Here is an 18,150-nt window from a genome sequence, read left to right on the forward strand (position 1 = left end):
CATCAGCTGTAGCAGTGGAGAGCGCTTCTCGGAGTTTATTTTCTCCTCGGCCCTCATTAGAATCACAAATGAAATGTTGACAACACATGAAGGAGCCTGCTTGTTGAACACAAATGTTTCCACTCCTATCAACCTCGAAACTCTGATAGTCCTGCTTCCTGATGAAAACTCAGCGGCTCTGGGGAGCTGACTGCATGCTTTCTCTCATTACTCAGGGATGGGGTAAGGGGCCTCCTACGGGGCGGGCGGCGCTGGCTAGAGGAAAGATGGGTGGATGAACCTTGAAAAAGCAATAACACAAGCACATAGTAGGTGGCCAGAGGTGGGCTTCTTGGATGAAGTGAAAGGAGAAGAACATTACTCCCACACCAGAATGGGGAGCTGCCCTGCCCGTTATAAATGTGGACGGAAGCTGCATGGATGTCAACACAAGACCTTTATTTTGCAAAGGAACATCTTGCCTGAAGGTGCAGTCATGGGAGACCAAGAACCAACTTTCTTTTGTTTGTGGAACTGTATTGAGGACAATGAGATATGTCCAGCACAAATTCACTTAGATTGAACTGATTCTAGCCGGGCAACACATACATACGCATATACTTTATAATACAACAAGATGGTGAACTCCGTCACACAAACGAAATGCTCCTTTGCCTTAACTTGCTCATTTTTGTTCTAAACAGATTAATGTTAAGTGCATGAAGCCCAAGTGCCTAGTTGATACATGCCATCTAGACAGAATAATAGAGAAGATAATGGCTAATGTATATTGCTACGTGCAAAGTCTTTTTTCCTCCTCACATTCTTACATAAAAATATTATTTAACCTTCCCTGCAAACCTGCCAGTTGGGTTCCTTTGTACAGATGATGAAATTGAAGATCAGAGAGGTTAAATAACTTCTTTAAGTTCTCAGAGACAGTAAATGTTGGAGGCAGCCTTTGAACCTAAATGGTTTCATTCCATATTCCATGCTTTTAACGGGGACACTGTTCTAAAATGAAATGATGGGGCAGGTGAAGTCTGGAATAAGGAAAATGAATCCTGAACAGTCTGGGATCCATAACTAGTGGGTTACAATGTAAGTCCTGACTGAGTCAATTGTGTTTTCTAGAATATTTCCAGGCTACATGTATCCAACAGTTAACATAGAGCGAATCTTAGAAAAAGGCAAAACACAGATTCATTATTGTATCATAATGTACACACACTAAACTGTAACTTGAAAATATGAAAACACATTGTCATCTATTTCAGAACCTAGACTATCATGTTATCATAAAAGTAGAAGAGCAAATATAAATTCACCAAGAAGAACTGCACAAAATGCTCGTTTTATGTGTAACGTGAGTAAACAATCTAACATGAACATAAATTTGATTCCAATTTATATTCCTGGGGCAGAGACAAAAGCAGCCCATCAAAAGATCTAAGTAAAACAGTGTGTCAGTGCGAGGCTTTGGCCAAGCTTCCTAAGCTGCCATGTTTCTCGGTCTTTTTGTTTCTTTGTTAGGTTTATATCAACCAGCATCTGTCTGTGTTTATTCCACCAGCCGCATGAGCTCACTAATTACCTTTAATCATACTTATCTCAAATGCATCTTTATCTTCACATACGTCCCAAATGCAGGCAAACCAAGTGCTGGAAGGCTGAGGTTTGGAAGACACTGGAATGTGAAGTCTGTACTTCCTCTAACCTTGAAAATGCAGAGTGGATGGACCAAAAACCAAACCAAACCAAACCAAACCAAACAAAAACACCATCTAGATGTACATCTGCTACTGACCAAAGGACTTCTGAGACTTGGTTGCTGGAGACCTGGATGGTGTTAGGGTCCAATAAAGTCATGTGCAGTCTTCTCAAGGGTAACAGACTCAAGGTGATGAGATGATCAGCATTGACTCTGATCTAATAAGTAAAGATTGCTAAATAGCACCTCACAAACAGGTAAGTTCTTTGAAGGCCAAGGGTCAATGTGCTATGTCTTTTCTAGTTCCCATGGTACCTTAGCTCAGACCTGGGTTCTGTGGACTAGTGGACACTGGAAAGCACTCTCATACTCTTGGCCGTTGTCGTCCTTAGTTTTAGAGAGGTTGAAGGCACACATTTCATATCCTTTACTCCACCAATTTTATCAAATATGTCAAGGCCAGGTAAAGGGAGTTTAAATTCTATGGATAGGCACATAAACTGAATGACCCTAGGTAGCCCTAGGTAGGAATTTTTACTTTATCAAAAGGCAAGACAAAATGAGGAGGTATACATATCCTTCCCATCTTTACACTAGAGAAACCATATAACAGCCTTGATTTTCTACTGAGCGGCTCAAAAGGAAACCGTTCCTATTTTCCGAGTTAGGTAGAGCTTCCAGATAATTAAATTTGTAGCTTACTGTCAGAAAGAGCGGACTGTATAAAAAATTAGTAAGACACTAACTAAATACATAAAAGTATAAGTTCCCTGATTATTTTACTTAACATGGGTACTCATGATCTGCATATTTGCAATAAATATGCTTGACACCTTGAGCAAGTTACTTTTATGTGCCTTCATTTTTTGTTTGTTTGTTTTTAAGTTTATTTATTTTGAGAGAGAGTGAAAGTCCTAGTCGGGGAAGGACAGAGAGAAGGAGACTGACAGTGCAGATATGGGGCCCTAACCCGCAAACCAGGAGATCATGATCTGAACCAAAGCTGGACACTTAATTGACTGAGCCACCTAGGCGCCCCTACTTTTCTGTGCCTTAGTTTTATTGTTCATTCCTTCAACGTTCAACATTTATTTAACTAACATACTACATGGTATTATAGAAACTATGGGAAGAAATAAAAGAAACCATCTTAAGCTTACAGGCTAGTGAGTTGTCACATTTAAGTGAGATATTGCAAATAAAGGGTAGAGGCAGAGATTGCTAATGCTCTAGGATGCCTCGTCTTCCAAGGTACACAGTGAGACTACATTTCCCAGCCTCCTGTGCTGTTCGATATAGTCATGTGATTTCATTCTGGCCAATGGAGTGTAATCCCGGTGATAAGTACCATTTCTAAGCAGGGCCCATGCCTGATTCTTTTCTTTTCCCAGCTGATGGATAGGGTATTGGGAACTAAGAGGAAGGCACAGTGACAAGACCAACATGGAAGGAGGCTGCATAACTACATAAAGCCTGGCCCCCTGGTAACCTCAGTATTAGACTGCGCTAAGAGCAATAAATGAGTTGGGGTAAGCCACTGAGATCTAGAAGTTTACTCATTATAGTAGCTATGTTACATGAAGGATTTGTATTTAACCAGTACAAATCCTCAGCAACATCTGGCTCATTGTAAGCACTAAATAAATAATATGATAGCCGTTTAAAAATAAATTCCTAGTTCACTTGCTAAATGTTTTATAAAACCAAAGAGAAAAAGAAAAAAGAAATAAGGAAGGAAGGAAATAATACTGAGGTCTTTTATATAGCTCTGTATAAATTTTATACATGGGTGCCATTTGGTCATCTACAACCCTAGGGAAATATTTCCGAATGCCAAATTTCCTCCACAGCCAAACGAGATTTCTGCCTGGATTTACAGTGCCAAGGTCTTGCTCTGAGCTATACTGGGCAGCAGCTGTCACTTGGCCTGGCCGCCTCCCCCGCGCCAGATCACTGCAGCACCTGCTTTGGATGGGGGCCCGCTGATGGGGAGGGGGGAGGGGGGCGTCTGCCACAACTTTTACCAAAGCAGACATTAAAACTGGGAGAAATATTCCTTGTGTTAACAAGGTAGGTTTGCCTGTGGTGATCACTTAGCAGAGAAAGACATGTGTCACTTTGGGGGCTCATTCTCATGGTGAGGCAAGGGGAGCTCTAGGGACTCTACACCAGCACACAGAGCTCAGCCGGTCACTAAGAATCAGCCACCTCCAGTATTCCAGTAAACCAGATGCATCCGTACTTTCTACCTAAAGTCAGCTCTTCTCCTTTGTATTTTTAAAATTATAGATATACTACACGTTTGTTGTAGCAAGTTGAATATGCAGAGGTATAAACAGAAAACGTTAATTTCCCTCTCTTCTTAATTATCCCCACCTTCTGGGCAATTCGTATTATTAGTTTGGTGTCTGACCTTCCCCACTTATTCTATTTTCAGACAATCAATGCACATTTTTAGTCCACCTCTGCACTTCTGACTTTTTTTGTGTGACATAAATAGCATTGCACAATGTATATTCCTATTCAAATTGCTTTGTTTAACCTAACAATTTATTACGAATACCCTCCCGGGTGAATATATTTAGCTTTAACTTATTTCTAAAATATAGTTGTATATTACCTGGGAGAAAGAGCTGTTACCCATTTGCTGGATTTCAAGACATCGTTAATTCTAAATGTTAATAATTAGGATTTATTTTGTTTTGTTTTGTTTTGTTTTTTTGAGGAAGGTGAATTGTTAAATTGTTAAATTCCTAACAATTTGTACTAGGATGTGTTCTGACTTAAAATGGGCAAAAGCATATAAACATAAAATTATATTTATATTTACATTTACATAAAGCTAGGAAACTCTTGACATCTCAATGCAGCAGTAATGATAATATTATTCCAACGGTGTGTCTGAAGCAAGTTTCTACATAGGAAACTGGGCTCTGGACTGGGTCTTGGTACCAGGGACCCCACCGCTGGAGCCCTCCCCGCTACAGAGCAACCTAGCCTGACCCGACATTTGGCATCTCTGTTAGTCTTCAGCACGCACAGCTGTCTTGCCACTTCTCAGATCTGGCTCACCAAGGGACAGAGAGAGAAGGCGCTGCAGGCATTCGCATGCCAGTCACATTCCCTCCCTTTGTTCTCTGGGCTGAGGTCACATGGAATAAATCAATCAGACTCAGCATCCAAGTCCTTCAATGTCCAGGAGGCTTCCCCTCCAAGGGTGCCCTGCCCATCTTTTAATCGCCTATTAGAGTCAGCAGGCACAAAAAAAGAACCAAAGAGCCCCTTTGGGTAGTTAGCCTCTGCTCCCAAGAACCCATCAGCTCTGTCGGTTCTCTGTGTGTTCCCAGGCTATTCACATTTTAGGTTAGAGCAGCCAGTCCCGACTCTTTGGGAATAGAAGGAGATGCCACTTTTGATCATTTGCTCCGCCAGAACTGTGTTGTGCACTTAACATGTATCGATCCTTCTCATGTCATATGAGGTAGCTACTATCCGCCTTCTACCGATGAGGAAGCTCAGGCTCAGAGAGAACCTGTGGTTTTCCAAGGTCACCCAGCCCCAGAGTAGGAGCAGCATGAAAGTGTGCTTCCTCAGCCACACAGCCTGGCTATCCCTGTAGGTGTCACGACTGCCTCCAGTTTCTCTGCAGGCGTCCTGGCCTCCTACGCCCAGCTATGCTGTCAGTGCACTCATCTTGCCGAGGCCTTTGGAGTCCATGAGACTGGGACCTTAGTTGGACCCTGCAAGACACAGCTAAACAGCTCTGCTGTAACCCAAAGAGTCGGTCAAGCTCTTTGTCTGTCCTAGACCCCTAATGTCTTTAAATACAGACTCTTTCAAGTCCACTCAAGCATTCTGAAGAGAATGACAAGGTTTCAGACACGAGAACGTCCTAAAGATCATCCTTTCCATTGCTCTCAGTTTGTAGATGAGGAGACAGGCTGGTGGGTATGTGCAGCTGAGTGGGTGACTGTGGTGGCAGAGGAGAGTGGCAGCAGTGGCTAGGGGATGGGTTGCAGCAGGTCTTGCAGACTATGGCCTGTGTGCCGGCCCAGTCCTCCACCTGTTTTTGTAAATAAAGTTTTATTGGAGCACAGACACATCCATTTTTTCTTTAATAGATTGCCTATGGGGCGCCTGGGTGGCTTAGTTGGTTAAGCGTCCGACTTTCGCTTAGGTCATGATCTCGCGGTTCGTGGGTTCGAGCCCCGCGTCGGGCTCTGATGCTGACTGCCAGCTCAGAGCCTGGAGCCTGTTTCAGAGTCTGTGACTCCCTCTCTCTCTGACCCTCCCCCTGCTCACGCTGTCTCTCTCTCTCTCTCTCCTAGAAATAAATAAAAATATTTAAAAAAATAGATTGCCTATGGCTGGCTCTGCACTGTATCAGGGTTGAGTAGTTGTGACAGAGACTGTGTGGAGACTGTATGGCCGTCAAAGTCTAAAATGGTTACCATCTTGGGGTGCCTGGATGGCCCAGTCGGTTAAGTGTCGACTTCAGTTCAGGTCATGATCTTTCAGTTTGTGAGTTAGAGCCCCACGTCAGGCTATGTGCTGACAGCTCGGAGCCTGGAGTCTGCTTCAGATTCTGTGTCTCCCTCTCTCTCTGCCGCTTGCCTTCTTGCGGCTTTCTCTCTCTCTCTCTCTCTCTCTCTCAAATAAATAAACATTAAGACATTAAAAAAGTGTTTACCATATGGCCCTTTACAAAAAAATGTTCACTGATCCCAGGGAAGGACAGAGACACAGGTTCATGCAAATTATTGGTAACTTTCTACTTCTTAGAGTGTTAGGTTCATAGGTGTGCGTTATATTATGATGCGTTAATGACTGAATGCTACACTGGTCGTAGATCATCAAGGAATGATTTATATTAAATTCCGTGCACCTGGAAATACATGGGAAGGAGGGAAAAGAGGGAAGACAGAATGATTTAGCCCCTATTAAGATGTAAATGGTTCTCTGTTACCTACACCTGAGTTTCCTCCATGGTATCACTGGTGCTCAAAGAATGTCGGAGAAAAGGACAAAACAGAGCAGGCTGGGCAAAGTGGATTTTTCAGAGATGGGGAAAGATGGGTATACTGGGTTCTGTGAGACTGGAAGGGGCATGGCTAAAGGAGGCAAGGGATCCCAAAGGGCAGGCTCTTAAGGATGGTCACAATCCAATTTTTCAACCTCATTCACAAGGGTCCCCCTCGCTTGGTCCGACCAGAGCGGCACAAGGGTCCAAGTTCTTTTGTCAGGGTCTTCCTCCTCTCTGTCAAGTTGAGGCTGTGCTGCGAACTCTAGCAGCATAGAAGTCCTGCCAGGCATTCCTATGGGTAACTGTGAACATTTATTAAGGCATTTGGGGCCATGACATGCATTGCTTTCTTTAACTGAATCCTTGGAACAATCTTGTGAAGCCAAAAATATCGCTATCCCCATGTTAGAGATGAGGCTATGAGGACTCCAGATGGTGAGTCACTCACCCAGAGACATCGGGCTGGTGAATGGGGAAGCTGAATTCAAATCCAGACCCATATAATTCCAAATCCCACACTCAACTGCTCTATTACACTCCACGTCACGCTACCTCAATAATGACATGATTTTTACCTTCCTTGTAGCCACCATGGGCATGGGAGCATTTTGGCCTCACTGAGAAGAAGCTTCAGACACTAAAAACCCCAACTCAGCAAATGACGGGGGGATTTGTACATTCAAAGAATGTTGCAGTCCTCAGTGGGAAAGCTCCCAGCAGCTTCAATTAGGGAACAGCCACAGTTCATGATGCCTGGTGGTCACGGGGCAGCTTTATTGTTTTATATGTGAAAAATGAGGAAAGGGCTGGAACCTCAGCATCAGGGAAATGATGAAAGACTGAGAAGCATTTCCAAAGTCAGGCGAACTGAAAGGTCAATTCGGGGGGAGCAAGCAAAGGAGCAGCTGAGAAGTATTTGTGGCACCAGTGAGAAGAGACTGTGATGTCCACTAAAGGAAGCCATGACTATGAATTTCAGAGCATCAAGACCCTGTCAACACAAGCTAATCCCTACGGATGTTGGCTGAATAAGACCAAACAAGTGCACTGTGGAGACCGTGTCAGCCTCCAGCAGGCCAATTTGTCCTCATATTACACACTCTGCTGGCTCTGTTGCTAGACCCCCAGATCGAGGAGCCACGGTGCACGATGAGCATCCCCCCAACCCGACGGGGGTTGACCCAGCATGGTTAATAAGTCAACAGAATTCAGAAGCCACCACCGGATTAAGAAGGCAGTTTTATTTCGGTGCCCTGGACTTCAAGCAGATTAAATAATCAAAAAGCCTGAGCCATCGAGGTCATGTTTGAATGCTACAGCTGTTCACTGAGGTTTGACAAACATTCTCTCTGGGGCTCGCCGTCTGAATGGGAAAGGCAAGGATGATCTTGGGGAGGCCAACACTTTAAGAAAGAAGAGGGGGCACAATCAAAAGATCCTCTAATGGAAAACAATCCCAGCCAGATGGAGGCGGTGGAAGGATTGCTTCAATAAGTGATCTCTTGGAAGCCACAGCCCTTTTCTGCATTGAAGAAAAAGCACAAGCGGGATTCAGAAATAGTGAATGAGAAGCTGGGCTCTGAGTCTGCCATGCCCTCAGTTTGTTGATCTGCAGATCAATAAAGGTGGGCCACCGGTTCGGCAAGGAAGCCTGTGGAGACTCAGTCATGAAAGGTGAGCCATGATTAATCCCCTCCTGCCTTAAAAAAGTTCTCCATCTTCAAGAGGAATGGGGTCCCCTCCACAAGGTATCTGTGGGAAGCCTACTTTCAAGTTGCCTTTCTTTAAAGACCAAACAGATTTTTAAAAAAAGTCTCTAGTGGGGACTGTATGTTTGTGCCGTGTTGGGTCAGAAGAAGGGCACAGGGACAAATGTACTCAGCCATCATCAGATATGCAGTAGGCTTGCCGTGGCCCATTTCATAGAAAATACATTATCCCCTCAGGCAAGTGGGCGGAGTGGGACCAAAGGAAGAAGGAACAAACTGGCTACAAGCTCAGAAAGACAAGGCTTTTTCATTAATAGATTAGTGGACTCTGTGGAAAACCCATTCTCTGGTTTCAGATTTGATTTTCTGCAACTAATTGATGCCTGTGCCCCACAGTTGCAGTGGATGTATTGACTCTTCTCTCCCAGGAAGACGAGTTGGCTTTGAAAAGAGGCATTTAGGTTATTTGCAAAATTATAGAAAGGAAAAGAAGGATTTTGCTCTTTTATATTTCAGAACAGGGAAGGGGACGGTGATATTCTACATCCTTTGAGCTAAACTAAATGAAGCAGAATTTTTAGAAGACTCTCCAGACATCTTCCCTGTTGCCCTATGCACCGGTCACATCAGTAGAGGATTCAAAGGCCCAATGAATTGGACAGCCACATTGCCTATTTCCCTACTCAAGGCCCAAAACAAACAGACAAACAAACAACCTCTTCTAAGAGCTCTCTTTATAAGTAGACAACATCTTGAGTTTTAAATATTATTGCATGGCCTTGTGAATTCCTCTGCCAGTTTAACAGAATGTCCTTGACAGGTACTTGCCATATTTTGAAATTCAAACCTCAGGAACAAAACAGGAAGTAATGTAGCTACTCTAGAGAATGATCTAGCAGTATCTAAAAATCGTCAACCCATCATCCTCTCTGAACCTTGCAATGAGGTTCCTGTTGATTCTAGAGACCCTCTTTGTAATTTCTGCATGGTGAGATTGTCCCATGCAATGCCTCTCTCTCTGCAGCATCGGCTATAGTAAAGGCAAACCACAGCAGCTCAAATGCCCACCAGTAAGAGAGCGGCTAAATATTAAATCTGGTGTGGTATCACCACGGAATTGCTTACAGTACTTAAAAGAAATGAATGAACTATCTAGATATTTGCACGGATACATCAGTTTTGAGCTAACAGAGTAAATTGCAGAATGCGATGTGCCAATGGCTATATTTATGTAGAGTCTTAAAAACAGTATATAAAACATTATCGTGTGTGTGTGTGTGTGTGTGTGTGTGTGTGTGTAAAAGTTTGACAGGTGGTAAAACACAGTTGATAAGAATCCTGGCAGACTCTGGAACCAGACTGGGTTGAAATCATGATTCTGCTACTCACTATCTATGTGATCCTGGACAAATGATTTAACTTCTCTGTGGCTCAGTTTCCTCACCTTTATAATGGGGATAATAATGAAACCAGATTTACAAGGTCATGAGGATTAAATTTATAATATCACATATGTAATGCACTTATAATGGTGCCTGGCTTAAAATGTGAGCTACATGACTATTTGCTATTGTTGTTGTTATGAAGTATTGTTTTTTAAAGGCCTAGAGGGACACATTGGTGATGGTAGGGCTAAGTGGGGGGGCTCATGTTGGAAAACATCACTTGGGTGCTAATGAAAGGGATTTCAGTAATGCTTTGTTTCTTTAAGTTTAAAGAAAAAAGAGATGAAAAATATGACAATCTATGAATGACTGACAGAACTTTGTTATAGGAATATGGGTATTTATTACATGCTTTTGTGTTAAAAAAATCTCTTGAATAAAAAGTAGAGATGGCAATCATTCGTGGAACTGTACAGCTGCAAACATTAATATACAGGAATACTTTGAACCTACCCTATCCAATATGATTACCACTACCACCATGTGGCTATTGAAATTTAAATTAATTAAAATTAAATGCAAATAAAAATTCAGTTCCTTGGTAGTCACGTTTCAAGAGCTCAGTAGCCACATGCAGCTAATAACTACCATACTAGACAGCAAATACTGTGGAGATCATTTCCATCACCACAGAAAGTTCTATTGGACAGCACTGATCTGGAGCATACCTTTCAGAAATGTGAATATTGGATTGACCTATCATTTTTCTAAACTTCTGTCCTCATATAATTCTGCTGCACCCTACAACAGGCGTTGCCTCCCAAGAATTTTTTCCCCTTTCTGGTTGACAAGTCTTCTGTCTTCCGATTACTGAGCCACTAAGAAAGTATCTTTCCTGAGGCTTCTGGCTCTGGCCATAGCACAGAGTGTGCAACAGCTGACCACACTGGAGAGGAACCCAGTCCAGCCCGACTTTCCTAAGGATAGGGAGTGACAGAATCTCTTGTACAGGTTATAGAGTTAGCAGGCTCCAAGTCACATTACTTGTGATTTCAAAGGGGGAACAAATGCTGACATCACTTATAGATTGGTTCTTATCTCAATTTCTTGTTGTTCGTTGCAGGCGAACTGCTTCTGCTTTCCAGTGTGATCTTCCTGCTCCGGGTGGTGTGTGGTTGCCCTGTGAGGTGCCGCTGTCACTCATCCTCACATTCTGTAGACTGCAGCCGGCAGGGTCTGGCTGAAATCCCTCCCGATTTGCCTCCTCAGACCCTAACGCTGAACTTGCAAGATAATCAGATACACCAGCTTCCTGCTTTTGCATTTAGGTCAGTGCCCCACCTCAGGACCCTGAACTTGTGCAACAATTCCCTTTCAAAGCTGGTCCCCGGAGTCTTCCACGGACTTCAGCACTTGCAGGTCTTAAACCTAACTCAGAACTCCCTGCATTCTCTGGAAAGCAGGCTTTTCCATTCCCTCCCACAGCTGCGGGAGCTTGATTTGTCATCAAACAACATCAGCCACCTTCCCATATCCCTGGGTAAGCCTTGGGAGAACCTGACAGTATTTGCAGTTCAACAAAACCAGCTTCAGCAGCTTGATCGAGAGCTCCTAGAATCCATGCCCAGCATGAGGCTTTTATTTCTCAAGGACAACCTCTGGAAATGCAATTGCCACCTGCTCAGTCTTAAACTCTGGCTGGAGAAATTTATCTTTAAAGGTCAGTAACGTCTATCTGGAACTTCTCATCTGTGTGTTACCAGCCTAGGATAAACCTCGTCTGTTGTCTGCATTAGAAGGAACATCAAGGAGTGTGTGAGGGGCCAGTGTAAGCTTTTTCACACTGATGTCATTTCATGGTATGGCAAGAGAGGCAGTGAGTCATTAGAGACTGTTTAAATTCAGGATTTAAATGCACCTACAAATACGATACATGGAGATAACTTTCCACTTTTTGAATAACAGCATTACTTATCTGAGTGCTGCAGGCCCTTAAGGAGGGAAATTCAATCACCCCCTCAATAACTGCTCACCTCCAAAGTGGCACCAAATTCTAATTTTCAAGTGTGATCCAGCATGGTACCTCCCCTTGGGAGTTTCCTCCCATGTGTGCATCTACCAATTTGATAGCTACAAATCTTCCCTAAGATTATCCCTTCTTCTTTAGCAAATACCATTGTGATTGAAATCAGATGCAATAGGGACTCTTCTCTAAAGTTGTTTACTATTTCTTTACCAGATGATAAAATTAAAGCAAAAGAATCTAGAATATTAAAGATGAGGGCTATGGTCACCAAACTACAGCCCAAGAGTGAAATCCAGCCCAACTCCTGTTTTTGTAAATATATATTGGAAGACATCCAGGCTAATTTATCATGTCCTTAGCTGTTTTGCACTATAAGGGCAAAGCTAAGTAGTTGCAACAGAGACTACATGGCAAAGCTTAAAATATTAACTATTTGGCTCTTTATAGAAAAGTTTTCCAACCTCTTCTAACTCAATGCTAGCCTATGACCAATGGGAAATGGAGGCCCAGTGATGATCAGTGATTTCTCCAAGATGACAGAGTAGAAGCACAGATAAGAATAGAATGGATGACTGCTGGGTCTTGGCCCTACATTCTTTCCTCTATATCATAATGCTTCTTTCCTCTTAATTTTCAAGCATCATTCATTCATTCATTCCTATACTTGAGTGCCACTTATGTACCAGGCACTTTTCTAGGCAATGAGAAAATATGAACAAGAAAATCCCTACTATCATGGAGGTTACACGGTGATAACAGAAACAAATGTTAAATAAGATGACCAATAAATATCTAAGTTCAGACAGTGCTTGGTGCTAGGGAAACAATGAGGCAGAGTGAGGGGAGAGACAGTGATGGGATAGGGGTTCCACTGTAGACAGGAAGGATGGGAAAGCTACAGACATGAATTAGGGAATCAGTAGAGTCTGGATGGTTGCACTGTCACATAGAAGGAAGGGGACAGAACACAATGAGTTCAGACATACAATACTGAATTAAGAATCACTTTCAAAAATATAATAGCAAATCATCTTCAAGTTGACCTATGAGAGGGGATGTGTAATGTGGTAAAAATTGTTCTATAAAAGGCTGCAATTAAAACTTTTCACAGGTAGAAGAGAAGTGGCTTTAGTGATTGTGTTCTGACTAAATTCTAAGCATACACCAAACCATCGCAGAAAAAGAATTTTCATCAAAGAGCATTTCTTGATGAAAGATAGTTGCCAGGTACAGGACACTAGAAGCAGCATGGGATAGGAGAAAGCTCCCCCTACTCTGCCACAAACTCACAAACTTTGACCTTTGGGCAAATTAATATCCCTCCCAACCTCTCAACATCACCAGGTGAAAGCTGACAGAGTTAAGCTAGAGAGTTCCAGGAGCCCTTTCTGATTCTCAGATTGCACCATGAACAATATATACTGAATAAGGCAAAATAGATATTGGTCAAGACCTTATGTTTTTAAAGGCTACATAAATAAATACAAACACTAATGGTATTAGTCAGGATAGGCTGGTTGATATGACACCCATGTCAGTGATGAGCACAAGTAAAATCTGCTGCTTACTCTTGTTAGACCCAAGGGGCCTAGAGGTTTGAGCTGGATCCCACTTGGTGGTTCATGGACATAAGCCCCTTCCAGCTTCTGATGGTGCCACTTTACCACGTGGCCCTCTAAGGTCACCATCAAGTGGGAACAGATCACATGGAGATTAAGCAGGAAGTTTTGTGGCCTGAATGTGGCATCCCTCAGTTCTGTGAGCCAGAACTAAGTCCCCAGCCTGACTACAAAGGGTGGGGAAATTTTGCCTTCCTGTGGGCCCAAGAGCCAAAACATGTGCTTTGATGAATACCTACTAAATGTCTCCTTCACAAAAGTATGCACATAGATTTTGTAATTAGTTTTCCTCTGTCTCCATTCAAGAGTAATCAAATCATCTTCGTGTCAATAGCTAACTGTAACATTTATAGCTAGGTAATGTATTAAACACTTGACATACTTCATCCAATTGAACCTCACAGTGATCTTGTGAGATGAATTTCATTATTACCCTTCCCTCCCACTTTCCAGATGAGCAAGCAGAGGCAAAGAATGGCCAAGCAACTTGCTTAGAGTTGCACAGCTAAGTAATAGACTCAAGATTTGAATCCAATTTCTTCCAAGACACTGGTTAAGAGCTAATGGTGGCCAGATAGGGGATAATGAGGGCTTGGCAAGCTGGCACTTCTTGCATTATCAGCTGCTATGGACCTAGAAGGGAGGGGGGACCCTCAAGCTGTCATCAGCAGATTTGCCTTTTGGGGTCATGGCTGAGGAGATGGTAGTGGAAGGCTGGGAGGTAAATCCCAAGGACTCAGCTGCACAGGTGGCCAGGGAGCTCTTGGTGGCTATAGCATCGACTTCCAGGAATGTCCCAGCCTCCAGCCCATATATTTCCTCAATACCTTGGGTTCCAAAGCCATGCTTCCCACCCTAATATTGATCAGCAGGAAGCTTTAAACTGGAGAAGATAGTGTGTGAGTCTGGAGTAATTGGGTGGACCACCCCAGTCTAAGAATGGGTCAGCTGGTATAATTGCTGGTCCCATGGCAGGTAGCCTTTCTTTCCCTGGGGATGTCTCAGTGTTCTTTGGCCAGGTTAAATGTCATTACTTCTTCTCAAATCCCCACACTGCATTTCAGTCTCTCTGGCCTCTGTCTTAAAACAAGTTGCTGGGCAGAGGCATGAAATAGTCCATGAGGCAGAGATCTGTAGTCTCAGCATAGCCTGAGGGCACCTAGGGCTCATCAGGAGCAACCACCTTGTACCTCCTGGCTCTTGCATAAGAACTCAGGAAAAGGACAGGGGCGCCTGGGTGGCTTAGTCGGTTAAGCGGCCGACTTTCGCTTAGGTCATGATCTTGCGGTTCGTGGGTTCGAGCCCCGCGTCGGACTCTGTGCTGACTGCCAGCTCAGAGCCTGGAGCCTGTTTCAGTCCGTGACTCCCTCTCTCTCTGACCCTCCCCTGCTCACGCTGTCTCTCTCTCTCTCTCTCTCTCCTAGAAATAAATTAAAAAAAAAAAAATTAAAAAAAAAAACTCAGGAAAGGAGAAACTACTTCTGTTACCTTTTTGCTTTAGAGTTGGGGTTCTTGCCTCAGGGCATTACCGAAGAAGCCAGGAGGGACCAAAGAGACACTAGCCACAGGCCATTCAGTTTCAAGCAGTGGTGGCCAAAAGGTGTGGGTTGAATTTTTCCATAGCCACTAATCCCAGTGTGACCTGGACCATGATAATGCTTGTACTACAAAATGGCCCTATCTACTCACATAGCTTTGTAGGACTCTGCTTATGAGACCCAGACAATGGATGGAAGGCATTCCCCAAATTCTGAGGAGCTGTGCAACAGGTTATAGTTACACTGAAGTGACCATCTCCTGTGTGTGATTTTCTCATATAATTCCATAATCCACCTGTCATGTGGACAAAGAATCTTAACCTGGCTAAGAGTGTGCTGGGCTTCACAGCCGTCCTGGGGGAGGAGTTATGTCAGCTGGGGGAGCTAAGCCAGGGAAGCTGAACTGAGGTCATGCAATTCAAGTTCAGTCCAGTCAAAGGGCCTAACAGAAGGTCACTGTGTTAACTCCACTGACCTCAAGATGCTCCGGGGGGAGGGAGAGAAGGGAGGAGGATGTGGAGGGAGGCTGTGAGAGCAGTGGGAAAACCGAGATCAAGAGGAAGGGCAGGATTTGAGTGCTGATTCACCCACTGATGTCCTGGGTGACCTTGGACAAGAATTACCCATTAGAGCACAGTTGTGAGGACTTCTCAGACAGGACTTTGTAAACTATCAAGTCAGATACAAATACAGTGTTTTAATGGCAATAATCTAATCAGAGAGGTCAAATAGTAAATTAGTGGTCATATTTGGCCAGAATGAAATCTATTAGCTCAGTGCTCTTTCTAGAAAACAGTTACTAGGTACCCACATCACCCTCTGAACAACACTAGTCTACATAACTGAGGAAATCAATCACCTTACAGAGAATGGAAACTGGCTCTAATAATGTGCTGGAAAGTTCAGTACTCAAATTACTGAATGTTCCAAGACCCGAGGACACATTAATTGTACTTAATCCCATGAACTAAATTAATATTACTGTCAAAGATACACAAACACTCAAAAGGCCATTGACCTTCCCTTTTGGCATCAGTGAAGAGTGCTGGTAGACACAGCATCTTTGTAATTAATACATAACATCATAGCAAAGGACATTTATTTTATTTATCTATGGTTTCAGATTTCTGGTGGGACTTTGGTTCAGCAGCTATCTTGCAGGGCAGCGTTCTTTGGCTGGGGGTGAGTGGCCAGCACGTTGTGCCTCAGGTTGGCTTCCTGGTTTCCCTTCTTGTCAGCTTCTACAGGGCTCTTCCCTCCGCATTTATAAGGTAGTGGTGATTTGGATTCTAATGAATGCTTGGTCATACACAATTGTCCACTTAGTGTGTAGCATTTTTAGCAGTTAGCCAATTTAGAAATCCTAAAATCATAAAGTCCTTTGACTACAAAGGTGGGGAAAAAGGTATTTATAAATTCCATCTGCCTAAGTTTTTACAGGCTGAGGATTTGGGAATTCAGTCATACCAGGCTCTGTTGTCAGCCTTTGCTTTTGTTTTTTAAAGGGGGAATAACGGACAGTGTCACCTGTGCATCCCCCGACACCTGGAAGGGGAAGGACCTCCTGAAGATCCCTCATGAGCTGTACCCGCCCTGCCCTTTCCCTTCTCCAGGTGCGGGGGCCTCGAGGGTACAGCAGCTGGGTTCTGCCCGCCAGCCAGACCCCAGGTCTCCTGAGAGCCACAGCACGGGGCGGCGAGACCACTCGGAATGTGAGGTCAAACCCAAGCCGAGGCCAGTCAACCTGCGTCATGCGGTGGCCACCGTCGTCATCACTGGAGTTGTGTGTGGGATTGTGTGTCTCATGATGCTGGTGGCTGCCATCTATGGCTGTACCTACGCGGCTGTCACAGCGCAGTACAATGGGGGGCGCTTGGCTCAGACCGAAGTGACTGTGAAGATGGAAGGGAAAGAGCCGTATGACAGCTCACAAGCCTGAGACCTCCATCTCAAAGAGGAAGAACTACATTAGGCCAGAAGAAAGTGCCAGAGTAGGGCTGGTGCATTTACTGTTACCATTTCATTTCGCTTTTTTCAAAAGGAAAACAAAAAAAATATCCCCGGGGAAAATTATGTTGAGATTTAAAGTATACCATATTGAAACAGAGATGATACTTGTGCTCTGTGTCTGAGAAGTTACTGCAATTACTCTGTGTGGTAGAAGGCCCTACCCTGTGAAAGGGAAAATCTACCTTTCAGGTACTCTTCCCTGTCTTACGTAGCTTTAAAGAGCATCAGAAATTCAAACACACGCGCTAGTCAGCATTCCTGGGAGCTTTACGGTTCACTGGAAAACTGCCCAATTTTGAGTGCCTGGGAAGAGGCTGGCAATCTTACCCGAGGGGCACTGAATGCCTCTATAATTCAAATTCATGTGAGATGAGTGATACTTTTAGATGTTCTGCATGTTATACATTTAATGGGAGAGTCTGTTGGTTGGGAATTGCATCGCTTGCCACAAGAGTCAGATTATATTTAATTTTCTAAATCAGAAAACCATTTGGGGCTTTTGAGGCCACAGAGGAAGAGGAGGGTTCCATGTCTGGATAATGGGACTCAGGCCCAGGGTCTGGGGAAGTTTTCTGATGCGAGGGTAAATAACATGTAAACAAACACTAAGAGGACGGGGAGCTGGAGTCGGGGGGCACATGTTACCAGAAGGCTGTATCCACCAGACGACTGGAACCTTCCATTTATAACTCTTACAGCAGGAACACATTTAGGGTGGGCTGAGAGCAAGATAATGGCTTGTGTGTGTCTGTATCTACACACATAGTGCACTGAGTGCACAGACTTGTACAACCACACCCACACATAAACATACCCGGAGCAATCAGTTTACCCACTAATGAAATGCAGCCGCGGCAGGGTGGAAGCCAGCAGCTGTTGACCACCACCCAGACTGTCTACTCAACACTCTGGGATAGGAAGTAGGAGGAAGTCTGGAGAGAGTGGAAATTATCAAGAGACTCCAGTTAGGTGGCAGCAGCCATCCTGAATATTGTTTGGGCCGGGGTTTAAAAAAATCAGGTGTGGCCTGCCTTTCTCCATAGACACAGTCCTGAAGAGTTGCATGTAAAGTGAATTTTTGTAAATTAAATCATCATTTTAATGCAGTAGGGGAGCTCGCTATTTAAAGGAACCTTTCATGGAATCTTTC

The 18,150-nt window shown here is 43.8% G+C and overlaps 2 protein-coding genes across 3 annotated transcripts in view; one reads left to right on the forward strand and one right to left on the reverse strand.

Annotated features, from left to right (window-relative positions):
* CACNA2D3 (calcium voltage-gated channel auxiliary subunit alpha2delta 3) overlaps positions 1 to 18,150 on the reverse strand; it is a 771,963-nt gene that overhangs the window by 219,540 nt on the left and 534,273 nt on the right. The window lies entirely within an intron of this gene.
* LRTM1 (leucine rich repeat transmembrane protein 1) lies at positions 374 to 16,929 on the forward strand. The gene is made up of 4 exons (XM_077776749.1): positions 374 to 467; positions 5,310 to 5,458; positions 10,894 to 11,527; positions 16,496 to 16,929. Exons 1-4 carry the CDS (start codon positions 374 to 376, stop codon positions 16,927 to 16,929), a joined length of 1,311 nt encoding a protein of 436 aa, XP_077632875.1.

Source organism: Crocuta crocuta, unplaced genomic scaffold (assembly GCF_008692635.1).
Source record: "Crocuta crocuta isolate KB4526 unplaced genomic scaffold, BGI_CrCroc_1.0 scaffold87, whole genome shotgun sequence".
NCBI lineage: Eukaryota > Metazoa > Chordata > Mammalia > Carnivora > Hyaenidae > Crocuta > Crocuta crocuta.